Source organism: Melitaea cinxia, chromosome 6, assembly GCF_905220565.1.
Source record: "Melitaea cinxia chromosome 6, ilMelCinx1.1, whole genome shotgun sequence".
NCBI lineage: Eukaryota > Metazoa > Arthropoda > Insecta > Lepidoptera > Nymphalidae > Melitaea > Melitaea cinxia.
The window spans coordinates 11,315,051-11,328,750 of record NC_059399.1 but is presented as its reverse complement, the minus strand read 5'-3'; the positions used below and the strand labels follow the sequence as shown (position 1 = coordinate 11,328,750).

At 35.6% G+C, this 13,700-nt stretch overlaps 2 protein-coding genes across 2 annotated transcripts; one reads left to right on the top strand and one right to left on the bottom strand.

Annotated features, from left to right (window-relative positions):
* The first annotated feature begins 766 nt into the window (after positions 1-766).
* LOC123654371 (calcium uptake protein 1 homolog, mitochondrial-like) lies at positions 767-13,461 on the top strand. Its single transcript, XM_045590282.1, has 11 exons — positions 767-1,209; positions 1,368-1,494; positions 1,627-1,786; positions 3,314-3,351; positions 3,853-3,864; positions 4,459-4,573; positions 10,624-10,784; positions 10,945-11,080; positions 11,187-11,292; positions 11,424-11,641; positions 12,976-13,461. Exons 1-11 carry the CDS (start codon positions 986-988, stop codon positions 13,128-13,130), a joined length of 1,452 nt encoding a protein of 483 aa, XP_045446238.1. The 5' UTR covers positions 767-985; the 3' UTR covers positions 13,131-13,461.
* Positions 4,623-5,816, bottom strand: LOC123654162 (carbohydrate sulfotransferase 11). Its single transcript, XM_045590084.1, has 3 exons — positions 5,739-5,816; positions 5,408-5,660; positions 4,623-5,325 (listed from the first exon to the last, which is right to left on the bottom strand). Exons 1-3 carry the CDS (start codon positions 5,814-5,816, stop codon positions 4,640-4,642), a joined length of 1,017 nt encoding a protein of 338 aa, XP_045446040.1. The 3' UTR covers positions 4,623-4,639.
* Positions 13,462-13,700: the final 239 nt, after the last annotated feature.

Genomic DNA, 13,700 nt, shown 5'->3' with positions numbered 1-13,700 from the left:
AGCACACTCGTTTTTGAAGTAAAACTTTTTTACGCACTTTTGACTTCGAGAGTAAGTTGATGAATGCGTGACGAGATCGTTACGAAAAATGTGACCAGTGCGAGACGAACCGAACTTAAAAGAGATATTTAAGTAAGATGGAGCTAAAAAATTTTTACTACAGTCATGTGGTCTAAAGCTCACTCGTTTTTTATTTATGAATATCATAATTTTTTTTTATTAATAAACGCTTCGCACTCAACAGCCCCCAGTAGGATTTTCTCCTGTGTTAGGGGTCCGGAAACAAACACAATACACAAGCACAACGCCCAGACCACGACAAACATCTATATGGCCGATACAAATATCTGTCGTGAGCGGAAATCGAACCCGCGACCGCCAGCGCAACAGCTATGGCCACTACGTCAACGCATCGTCAAATCTGATATATTAAAACTTTCGATTACATTTGAATGCGTAAATAATAATGTTACATACATCAACCGAATATATATCTTTGTTTCTTCAATCTTTTTTCGTTGATTCTTTAATTTAATAGAAGAATTTAAGAAATCAGCGATATGATGGCTTTTATTGCTAATGCGCTATTCTTAGTATTTACTATATTAAACTTATCTATTATTTTGTTTCCGAAATATGTTTATTAAGCAGTGGTGACGTAGAATTAATTTGATCTCTGAGTGGTATTCTCAAAGAATATACACAGTACTCTGTTTTGTACATAATCTTAGGATCTATCATTCATATTATCAAAACGGCAATTGCAGCGGTTGTGGTCGATGTTGTTGTAGGCCTTTGTGGAACGCGCCCATTATAAAGATTTTTGGCAAACGTCAAATAGTTTTTAAATGATATTGTCACTTGTGTCAAAAAATAAAAATAATTCAGATTCAGATTCGTTCTAAAAAATATTTTACTAACATCGTAATTAATTATTATTTTATGATGCAGTTTAGCTTATAGGGATAAATATTTAACTACGAAAATGTATTCTCGACTTCTCAAAATACCCAAAGGTATAACTGTAGTAAGAAACGTGCTGAACATTGGTGAAGCTTCAAAGACCATAACACCATTTAGTATTCGTTTACAAAATTATCATAACGATAACAAAAAAGATAACTATGAACGTTTTCGGAGATATTCTAACAAGTGCATGTTATACTCAATAGCAGCTAGTGTTGTAGCATACACATCTTACAGAATTTGGTAAGTTACACTTATAAAAATATGTTACAAAGTTACGATATTTAATTGTTGAAAATACCTTTATTTGAGCGACTAAAGCTCTGTACTGTGAGAATTTGAATCCTTAGACAGTACAGATATTCTCAAAAAACAGTAAGTTTGAATAATTGTCTTTATAGGTTACGATACCAAGTTTTTCCATCAATAACAGCAGCTGAAGAAATTGTCAACACAGAATCAGAGAATGAAGGTGAAACTAGGAAAAAAAGATATAGAAAAGAAAAAATTGGCTTCAGAGATAGGAAGGTAATTTATACAATCCTATTGTACTATATTATTATTATATCTAAATTTTTATTATCTTTTTTTTTTGTTTTTTTAATATTTTTTTTTTCCTTTTTGTTTATTGTTTTTATATTCTTATTAAATTAATAACAGATAATTGAATATGAAAATCGGATGAGAGCTTATTCAACCCCAGATAAAATATTCAGATATTTTGCCACAATTAAATTGACGTATGGAGATAATACTGAAGTTTATATGACTCCCGATGACTTCTTAAGAGCTATTACTCCTGGCATGAAGCAACCTGATGGTACTTTTTCTTTTCTTTTTTTAATTTTATTATTTTGATAATGTAATGCCACAAAAAAATTACATACATAAAATCTTCTTTTATTAATACAAATGTATGTATGAAGTATTTTATTATAAACATGTTTTATTTGGGATGCTGCTGGATAGATAATTGAATATGAAAACAGAATGCGTCAATACTCCACTCCGGATAAGGTATTTCGGTATTTTGCAACTCTGCAAGCGCAACATCACGACCAGCATGAAGTATTTATGACTCCGGATGATTTTCTACGTTCCATGACACCTGGAGTCAAACAACCTGATGGTATTACTTTATGGGTTTTGACTGAAATATTTCAAGTATGATAAGGAAATGAATGTAGTAGTAGTTTATATTTACATGTCAAAATCAAAACAATACTTAATTAGGCTATTAAATAGTACAACTTTTTTGTGTCCTATCAGAAATATGTAAACAAAAATAGTGAATATGGCATAACAAATTATTAATTATACTAAATATAGCAGTACAAGCCTTAGGACTTAACTGTGGACTTTGCTAGCAGGCAACCGCCTCTCACGCGTACCCCACCGCACCCCTAATTTTCTCTCGTGCGGTTATTACCAATAGCATACTTGTTACGATTACAGAATTTATAATAGTAGTAACTATCGAATATGGTATATATATATATTTTATTTTTTTATTTTGTTTGTTTATATTTATCTCTTGCAACTAAACAGTAACCCATTCATTTGTTTATCATTCTTTAATTTATTAATTTTTGAAAAATAAATATATATATATATATATATATATATATATATATATATATATATATATATATATCAGCTATAGAGTAAAAATAATTTTTAAGAAATAATCTATTTTGTGCAAACAGTAGGTATCATTACGATTATATCACAGCGTCATGCACACAGTTAAGTTCCTCGGGTTGTATTCCAGAACCGGTCTGTTTTTGAAAACCGGGATTTTCAGAGTGGGAAATTCCGCTTGTTTCGGTACCGGGATTTCCCAGTTCTGAACCCTAATACTCAGTTTGCATCTTTAGGTTGCTTTAGTATGAATTGTATAATTAAAATAAAATTCCCGAAAGAACAATTGATATCCCGATTATTTTGGACAGACCAAAGAATCAGGTGATCCCAGTTCTTCCCGTACGAGGATATCCCGGTTCTGAACCCTATGGTATATTGATAACTAAATCTGAATCCTGAGTCTTTCACGAGAAATGAGCAAATATGATGGTGTTCTGTTTATCACTATGTCTATATTTTAGATGGCTACTTATTTCATTTATCAAACATCACTTCTATTGGCCTCATTTAAATTAGGTTTATTATAATTAAGAAGAATTTCTTTGGCTAGAAAATCTTTTCATCAAGGATGGTTATAGACTATAAGAGAATGTTATGTTGCAATGTACAAGGATATACATACGACATAAATGCGACATATTTAGGGTGGATTGTTTGCATCACATTACGATCTGCAATATTTATGTTATGATCATTTTCACAGGTTTAGGACTAGATCAGTACAGAAGATATGATCCAAAAGTAAGTAATTTTTTCATTCTATGATTAATTAATCGTCTTTCAAAAGATCTGGGAATCTTAATTAATAATAATGACTTGTTAAAAGTCAGAACGAAATACCACTTTTGATATAATATTCAACACTCAATACACTTATAAAATTCCATTTAATAAGTAATTGTCATTAAATAACCTTATTAAAAATTAATTCGCCTTTGGTATGTTAAAGTTTTAAATAAACTTTAATGAAACAGTTTTTATTAATAAGTGTTAATATTAAATATTGAACTAATAAAATTTTAAAGAAATCAAAAAAATTTTTTTGAGCATAACTAACTCAATAAGATATCGGTTATTTAATAATTTTAAAGCAATATTTAGCACTAAATGTCGTTTTATTTTGTTACATAAATGTTATAAAGTAGCTTTTTGAGTATCTTGGCTAAACTGATTCTGTTAAGTACCAGCCACCTCTCTCTGCAACACCAGCACTGTCTTTACGCCGATTTCTTGTCTTTTCAGAACATCGATGAGGTACTGTCTTTTCACCTCTTCTTCACAAATACTTACCGCTCACTGTTTTGTATATTTTATTAAATGCACAGATTTTTAATTACGCGATCCCCACTATGCTAATAGGTTCCTAGCAGGTTCCAAATATTATTATTTAATTATAATTTAATCTACCTACACTTTGTTACTGTCTATAAATGCTCAAATTTTAGTTTAGTCGCGTTTTTTGTAGTTTCTCTTAGCCTATCGCATATATTTTCAAATATGCCAATAAGTTTTGATATTTGTTGTGCTTCGAAAGTTACAAGTAGCGACATCAGCATGGTTTTGTTTCTGTTCTTATGATAGCAGCCTCTAAGTCATAAGTTCACTTCTACAAAAATGTAGAGCCATTCGTTTGTTGCCTTTATTTTTTTTTTTGTAGTGTCGGTAAAAACAGTTATGATACATAATAATAATTAATAGTTTTGACCCCTTTGAGCTGGGTATTCAATAAATAGTTTTAGCGATTATATTTATAGATTATAAATAAATAGGTAGAAAATTCATAGTATCACGCTTAGTATATTTGTATATCAGTATATTCAGAAATAAAGGTGTTAATTGTTTCAACAGACCATTAGTCAACGACTCAACTTGGATTTAGATGAGGATTCAATATTCTACAAGCTCGGTTCTTCTGGACTTATTACTTTCAGCGACTACATCTTTTTGCTAACGGTATTGTCAAGTAAGTAATTTAAATTTAATTGAATCATAGTAGTAAATGAAAAGCAACATACATAAAATATATAGTTTATTTTCTTACATAACTGCGATAAATATTTGAATCATATCCAAACATTTCGAAATCTATACCATATATTTCTAACAGTTTATCAAGCATATAAGTATTAATCTGTCCAAAATAGTACTTTAACAAAGCAAAAGTATTCTTTCCATCTCGTGACTTGTTCATTACAGTTCGAAGACGCATCCTGCGGTTTCTGACCTTTCTTCCTAATATGTGTCCAAGACCGAGTTGTTGTACGACATACGTCGAGTCTCTCGATAGTGTTTCAACTTTAGCTATAACAGTAAAATTGACAGCACAAGGAGTACAGAATTTATAATACGGTGCCCAGTGCTCGTCAAATGCAGCTGTTGTTCCCGACGTGTATTTAGTTATCAAATAAGCTACGAACTCGTAAAACGTCGGACCGAATGACTTGATTGGTCCCAATACTTTTGTCGCCGCTTCCCTGTGTTCCATCACAATTTTCCTTGCTAATTTTCTGTAATATGGAGGAGTTATATTTTCGAGTTTATCTCTGTACGCTGACAGTAACCGCACGAATGGTTCTCGTACCACCATTAACGATATAACTCCCGGTGTGTTGATCGCATCTCTTAGTTCTTCTTCGCTTGGTCTTGGAAATTTCTTCCGAGCTAATGTTAGAGGTGTATGTCTGGTTCTGGCGAGAAATTTTTTCTCGTAACCAGCTGCGAACATATCACAAAATTAATTTATATTTTATTAATATTTTCACTTTTAAAATACATGTATAACTTAAAGCATTCGTACCTAGAATATTAAAATTGTACAACCACGAAGAGCTGGCTGCTTTAAAAATATTACACCATACGAGGTTATGAGCGTGATCCACGAAGAACTCCTTGCTATTTATGTCTTTAGTTTGAATGGATCGTAACTGACAGACTTCTCGAACCTTATCAACCCGTTTCTCTAATTCGATTATTGTTGCATTATCGGGCTCAAGCCAGTCACTATTCGTTGTTTCTAATTCGTTATCGTCTCCCAAAACCGGGCCCTGCAACTGTATATTATGTTAATATTTTGTATTAAAAAAAAAGAATATATATATATAATAAAATTTATCGACTTGTTTATTTACCAGCCACTTGCTATAATTGTCAGGTTCCGTCGACCAGTCCTTCACCGTATGGTTTTTGCTGTTCTTTAATATAGTCATTCTCATAACCACAACGTAAAGGGTGGCCCAAAAAAGAAAGGTCACAGTTTTTGCACCACATCGCAAACATGGAAAAGCTTTTGTTTTTATCCGCGAACGAAGACGTTTCGAAGGGAATATCATTTCGCCGCGTCATGTGGTATCGAAAAATTTGAATAAGTTTTAAGATAAATAATTAATAAAAACAAGTACTTTTAATAAAATACTAGAACATTTTTCGCGCCACTTTTTACACGATTTGTTATTCATTCAATGTTCTCGAGAGCTGTGACGCAGCATCCACGAACGGAGCATGAGCGAAGTTAATGATTTTGCGATTTTGCCGCCAGACTACACGTTTATTTAAACGGCCGTAGCAATTTGCTGTACTCTTTGGCCGTAACACTTAAATTTATGTTAAAAGTTAAGTTTAAAAGAGATTTATACAAATTGAAGATTTATTTTTCACAAAATTTTCACGTAACCTTTTGGTCAATCTTCCTGAAAAGTAGAATAATTTTCTTAATTGTTAAAAACCATTATGTAGATAGGTAGGTAGTTCTCATTATGGAGGAATAAATCTTGAAGTTTATGGTTCCAAGACTTATTTACTAGCGATATCTCAAGGATATGACTTTAATATAAGCTTAAGTTTTGCGGGCCAGAGAAAATATTGGTAAATATTCAAATAATGTGCTGTGTGGCTACGGCACTAAAGAATTTAGCCACCCCCTCTCTTCCCGTGGGTGTCGTAAGAGGCGACTAAGGGATAACAAGGTTCCACAACCACCTTGGAACTTAAGAAGCCGATCGATGGCGGGATAACCATCCAACTGCTGGCTTTGAAATACACAGGCCGAAGACGGGCAGTAGCGTCTTCGGTGCGACAAAGCCAGTACTGCGGTCACCAACCCGCCTGCCCAGCGTGGTGACTATGGGCAAAACACATGAGTTCACGTTATTTTTGGCGTAAACTTGTGGAGGCCTATGTCCAGCAGTGGACTGTATGGGCTGTAATGATGATGATGATTCAAATAATTGCCGTTAAGGTTTTTTGAGGACAGACAAGTGACATTGCGCACAGGAAAATTATAATAATGGTTTATAATGTTTAAAAATGCTTAATAAGTGACAAGTATAATACACAAATGGCAATAAAATGGTATCACTTAAAACTTTTAACTATTAAATTTACTCTGCTATCGTCGGAGAATAGGAATCGCCTTTATTGTTCGACTTATCAGTCAAGATGACTGGCGATCAAATAAAAGGCCTACTTTTTATTAATCTGCCGTCGATTTTGGACATGTGGCTGGTCTTTTTGTACCAAAATTCACTTTGTTAAGTCGTCAACGAACTGTCCACTTGCTGACAGTTACCATATGAATATGTCTAAGCTCCTTTTAGACGCATTTTAGACGTCGACTCAAGTTAAATGTTCCTGGAGTAGTTCCTTTAATTTTAAAACTCCTAACTTGTCTGGATCACTTTTCATTCAATCGTGACGTTTTCTTTAATTTTGTCACTTTTATGCTAATATTTCTTTATTCCATACTCTTCCCTTGTTTTGAGTTTTGGCCGTTCGGTTTCTATAAAGTGATGATTTTAAGGTTTTTCAATTATATTTCAATCACTGTATTTGATTGGAATATTAGTTCTCTATATTATGTTTCCATTATTGATATTAAACAAAACTATTAAAAATATTTAAAAAACCACAAAGTATCGTTTACGTACGTACTTACCATACAAGTGAGAAATTATCTGACACAAACACGTCTGCGCAGGATGAGATCTTGACTGTTTAATTTTTTGATTGGCTACAAAACGAGCGGCAACGAGCTCATTAAGCTTCACACTAGTTCCGTAGATTTTAATGTCGCTTGTAGTTTAAATCGCCGGTGTTATTACCGCGTTAACAGACAGGAATGTGATACAAAATTCATGTCGCCTCTACTCACATAGAAATATGATTAAAAATAGGGTGGCAAGTATTTAAAAGTAAAACTTCTTTAAGCACACTAATAAGCACACTAGTAAGCAAACGGAGCAAAAGAGAGGTGCAAGTACACGTTTTCTTTCTCCCTTTCTCCCATAGCCATACGCTTCGTATATCTAAGACACAGTGCAGGTCTATTTTGCAGGCCTATTGCTAAATAAGTTTTACATCAGTCGTGTGGTCTAAAGCACACTTTTTTTTTCTTTAAGTTTTAGCAAAGTTTCATTTTGTACATACTTTGCGTATTATTTCGTTAGAAAGCATGAGTTTTGTAAAATCACCCCACAGAAAAGTGAGACTTTTCATCGCTTTGGAACTTTTTTGCAAAAATTTAGTTTCTTACCTGTCAGAATTTTCCCAAGTAGTAATCCATTAGCTATCGTTACCATTCAAAAAATCATAAATAATAAAAACTTAAAGAACTATGAATTGTAGTTGTGAGAACTAACCGTGTATATTTAAAATTACATAACAAATACCGAGCTTGTATACGTAAACTACGTTATAAAATGTGTATATAATATGATACATAGTATAATGAAGTAAACACGACTGTCTAGATTTTACATAATTTGTCACTTTCAAATGGACTAAAAAGTACGTCTTTTACATACGTCTCTGTATTTAACATTTAAGGGAAATTACGTATTTTGTTTTCCTAAAATTGCTCTAAAAATTGAGCTTAGGTAAGTTTGAAAATAGTGAATGCTTCATAATGGAGACTGCTATGAAATAATAAAAATTTAGAAGAAAAAAATTTTAAGCATTTTATTAAATAGAGTTAAGAAATCTTATTCATTGTAATGAACTATCAGAATTACTCAACCTTGTGAAGACTGGTGTTTCTAATAAGAATAGGAACATATTCTGAAGTGCACCAACGTGTTGTAATGCATTAATGTGTGAATTATTAGGTTGCTAGTAACCCACCAGGCGTGAGATCATATTGTAACAAGTATAAATGTTAACCCTATTTATAATAGTCAGGCGCTTAGAATATAATATAATAATATCTCGGTTCGTTTATCTTCGGTTATCTTCTCGGTATTCATTGCTCCCCGAAAGTTCTAGAGTGTGGTCGCGAGAGGAGAGGGACGTGTGTGTAAGGACTGCTAGCTGGCGACCGCTTAGCGAGGGTCTTTTTATCGCATTCAGCCGCGATGCAGGTCACATTTAATAAATTATTTTGGGGTCCTTGGCGTTAGCTGTCTCTGAGGGTGCCGTTATATAACCTGAGCTGTACCACGTGGCTGAAGTAGGCGGACTGTAGCAGCAAGATCCTGCTGGGACCCAATTTCTTTACCCCACTTCTTCACTCAATTACTTCGCATCAATTACTAGCAACTATCTTCTGGCTCTCCAACAAACTTCAGTAACTAGTTGCTGATAGGACAATGTGAGCTTCCTGTTCTTAGCTCTGGGCTTGGGGCTTGCCAGCGAGTACAGAGCCACATGGTGGACTTACTAAGAAGAACGCTCCGGATAAGTGACCTTAAAATCGATTCCATCTTGATACCAGGAACAAGCTCGAGCCTTACGTTCCTTTAATTTATCTCTTATAATAAATTAAATTAAAACTTCAAATATTATTGGGACGAAGTTCCTTACGGCAGGCTTGACATTTGGCTGGAAGACCGAACTGAAAAAAATGTGATACTAAAACGTAAAGGATATGACGTAATATCAGTCACACGACTGTATAATATGACGTTTGTAAAACTAAAATATTACTAGTAAACTTTTTTTTTTAAATTATTTATGTTATTTTATACTGTCGACAAAAATAAATAAAGACGTGTTTTTTTATTTCACGTAATAGTTTGAATTATTATTATTATTTTGTTTGATTTTATTATAAACTAACTATGTAATAGTAGATCTTTAATTTTTTTAATCTATTGAGTATTAGTGCGCCGCAATATAGTACGCTTACCTATCTATAGCGCCTACACATAGACACACATACACAACACTCTGTCACTGACTCTTCCTAAACAGTTTTCTTACTCATCCTTTGATCCGTAGTTTTAACTACTTTTTAAGGATTTATGGTAAAGAGTCATATATGGGGGGAAAAGGCGTATTTCCAGATGTGGGATATTACAGGCTGAAGCGTTATGACGATTTTTTTACAACAGCACCTCCAGTCGAGTCAGCTGCGTAGCAGTCTAACTGAGAGCTGTAAACGTGTATTGACAACGATTCCATATATTTCCATTGTAAATTGGCTGTCCATACAGTCAAGTTGACGTTCTACAACGTTGTTGAAGAAAGCATTCTTACACACCAACTTTTCTACAATGAATACTTGTAGATTTATATTAATTTTTATACTATATTACTTACCCCTCTCTGCCCGTGGATATCGTAAGAGGCGACTAAGGGATAATACAGTTCAACTACCACCTTGGAACTTAATAAGTCGACTGCTGGCGAGACAACCATCCAACTGCTGGCTTTGAAATACACAGGTTGAAGTTGAAGATGGGCAGCAGCGTCTTCGGTGCGACAAAGCCAGCAGAAAGTCACCAACCCGCCCGCCCAGCGTGGTGACTATGGGCAAAACACATGAGTTCACGTCATTTTTGGCGCGAACTTGTGGATATCCTATGTACAGCAGTGGACTGTATTAATCTGAAGTGATGAATATTACTTTTATTTTCTTACCTTGTACTTTAGAACAGTTTGCAAACACTACGAAATCACAAAGCGTTGTGTCAAGGAAAAGACAGTGAATCTGTAATTCACTTATCATCCGATTTTTTTTTTATCATTGAATACAATTTAAAAAAAAAAACTGATCTTATAAATAATTCTTAACAATTTCAGCATCACGACGTCATTTCGAAATCGCGTTCCGTATGTTCGACCTCAACGGTGATGGGGATGTGGATTGTGAAGAGTTTGAAAAAGTTGCGGCGCTCATTCGCCAACAAAGCAGCATTGGATCTCGGCACCGTGATCATGCCAACACTGGCAACACTTTCAAGGTAATTACTTTTTTATCATTTACTAAAATTCTATTTTCTTACTCAGATTACTTTTAATAATTAAAAAAGTATTCAATGTAGGAAGTTTGTCTTCCAAAGATTTTATTATATGTATGATGTATAAATAATTTAATTTGAAACGTTTAATTTATCTTTGTAGGGTATCAATTCGGCGTTGACTACATACTTCTTCGGTTCCAAGCTGAATGGGAAACTAACTATAGAAAAGTTTTTGGACTTTCAACAACAATTGCAAAAGGAAATTTTATCACTCGAATTTCAAAGAAAACAACCAGGTAAATATTTATAATAATAATATTATTAATATATTTAGACAGCTATAGATATTTGCTGAACTTGATAACTTTTTTAAGACTAAAATACAAATATTTAATTTTTCAGATGAAAATGGTCGAATAACTGAAGCGGACTTTGCTGAACTCCTATTGGCATACGCTGGCTATCCCGCTAAAAAGAAGGCTAGAATGCTTAAACGTGTTAAAAAAATGTAAGCCGTTGTGATATCGACACATACATCTTAAACCATCTGTATTCTATTACGATCGCCTAAAGTTTCGCGACATTTTTATTTATTGCAATTACGTAAACAAAAATTACATCTTAGTTTTTCCACTTCAGGTTCCGCGACCACGGCGTCGGTATAACGAAGGACGACTACCTCAAGTTCTTCCACTTGCTCAACAACATCAACGACGTGGACACCGCGCTGACTTTCTACCACATCGCGGGCGCCTCCATCGACCAGCCCACGCTGCGGCACGTGGCGCGCACCGTCGCGCACGTGGACCTCGACCCGCACGTCATCAACGTCGTCTTCACCATATTCGACGAGAACAGTGAGTGACGCTCTACGCACTGTAACTCTGACCCTCTACCACATCGCGGGCGCCTCCATCGACCAGCCCACGCTGCGGCACGTGGCGCGCACCGTCGCGCACGTGGACCTCGACCCGCACGTCATCAACGTCGTCTTCACCATATTCGACGAGAACAGTGAGTGACGCTCTACGCACTGTAAATCTGACCCTCTACCACATCGCGGGCGCCTCCATCGACCAGCCCACGCTGCGGCACGTGGCGCGCACCGTCGCGCACGTGGACCTCGACCCGCACGTCATCAACGTCGTCTTCACCATATTCGACGAGAACAGTGAGTGACGCTCTACGCACTGTAACTCTGACCCTCTACCACATCGCGGGCGCCTCCATCGACCAGCCCACGCTGCGGCACGTGGCGCGCACCGTCGCGCACGTGGACCTCGACCCGCACGTCATCAACGTCGTCTTCACCATATTCGACGAGAACAGTGAGTGACGCTCTACGCACTGTAACTCTGACCCTCTACCATATCGCGGGCGCCTCCATCGACCAGCCCACGCTGCGGCACGTGGCGCGCACCGTCGCGCACGTGGACCTCGACCCGCACGTCATCAACGTCGTCTTCACCATATTCGACGAAAACAGTGAGTGACGCTCTACGCACTGTAACTCTGACCCTCTACCACATCCCGGGCGCCTCCATCGACCAGCCCACGCTGCGGCACGTGGCGCGCACCGTCGCGCACGTGGACCTCGACCCGCACGTCATCAACGTCGTCTTCACCATATTCGACGAGAACAGTGAGTGACGCTCTACGTACTGTAACTCTGACCCTCTACCACATCGCGGGCGCCTCCATCGACCAGCCCACGCTGCGGCACGTGGCGCGCACCGTCGCGCACGTGGACCTCGACCCGCACGTCATCAACGTCGTCTTCACCATAGTGTGTTACCTTCTGTTTCGATATCCTTCACACAAGATCGTCCATATCGATACGGTTAATATCGTAATATTTAGTATTGCAACGATCATCTTGAACTTTGTCAAGCATGAAGGCTTCCTGTACTTTGGTGATCTCGTTAATTACAACAGTTTTAATTTTCTCAGTATTCGTTTTCTTCTCGTTTATTTGTTAATTTTCTAATTTATTAGTCTACAGCCTGGTGTCGTTTGAACAATTTTTACGATAGCTATAATGTAACCTTATGAATTACTCAATATAATAATGGTGACTTTCGTTCTAGTCCAAAATCAAAAAACGGCTACCAAAGCATGATCATATTATAACAGTTCAGTGTTTAGTAGTTATTAAGGTTTCAATTAATTTTTATGGTTTGTATAATTACAGTGGATGGACAGTTGAGCAATCGTGAATTCGTAGCCGTAATGAAGAACAGACTGCTTCGTGGACTGGAGAAACCAAAAGATACTGGTTTTGTTAAACTAATGTACTCTTTATTAAAATGCGCTAGGGATACTAAACCCGCTCTTCTTGACTTCTAACACTTTAAACATATGTTTTATAACTTTAAATATCTAAGCTTTTTGATACCTAGCGTTTCATACTTTTTCGCTTTCATGTGTTGTTAGTGCGTTTGTTATTAACTTTAAATGCGGATAAATTGCACTAACTTCAATCGTTTACTAATATAATTATTTTTCACTTAAAAATACTAAAAAATAACTTAGCAAGGTTCACCATCCTGTGTGATCTTGAATTTGTAATATGTTATAAAGTTATATAATATTGTTACAGAACAGATACTCTCTGGTCATCATAATCTTTAAATTAGAGTATAAGAATAAAAAAATATATAATTTGTTGAAACAAGAATCATTATATTACTGTTAATGTCAGAATTCGGTTACATTCAAATTGCAAAAATGTCTCTTATGGTAAACCTATTTCGATCGGATTTTGTAACTAACATACAGCCAGGAATTTGGTTGTTTTTGTAACAAGATTTTTTGATTTGAAAACAAATTCAATAAATATGACAGGTGACTACTAGGGAAAGTCTGATTGTTCCAAAATAAAAAAAGAGGTTTACTCAACTATTTTATACTTAAAAA

Bases quoted from the DNA above. Each gene is read 5' to 3' on its own strand.
- LOC123654371 (XM_045590282.1), top strand. From the start codon at position 986: ATGTATTCTCGACTTCTCAAAATACCCAAAGGTATAACTGTAGTAAGA. The intron at 11,081-11,186 runs GTAAATATTTAT...TTAATTTTTCAG, and splicing joins ATTTCAAAGAAAACAACCAG to ATGAAAATGGTCGAATAACT. The intron at 11,642-12,975 runs GTGAGTGACGCT...GTATAATTACAG, and splicing joins CACCATATTCGACGAGAACA to TGGATGGACAGTTGAGCAAT.
- LOC123654162 (XM_045590084.1), bottom strand. From the start codon at position 5,816: ATGACTATATTAAAGAACAGCAAAAACCATACGGTGAAGGACTGGTCG. The intron at 5,661-5,738 runs GTAAATAAACAA...CATAATATACAG, and splicing joins ACAATTATAGCAAGTGGCTG to TTGCAGGGCCCGGTTTTGGG. The intron at 5,326-5,407 runs GTACGAATGCTT...ATATGTTCGCAG, and splicing joins GTACAATTTTAATATTCTAG to CTGGTTACGAGAAAAAATTT.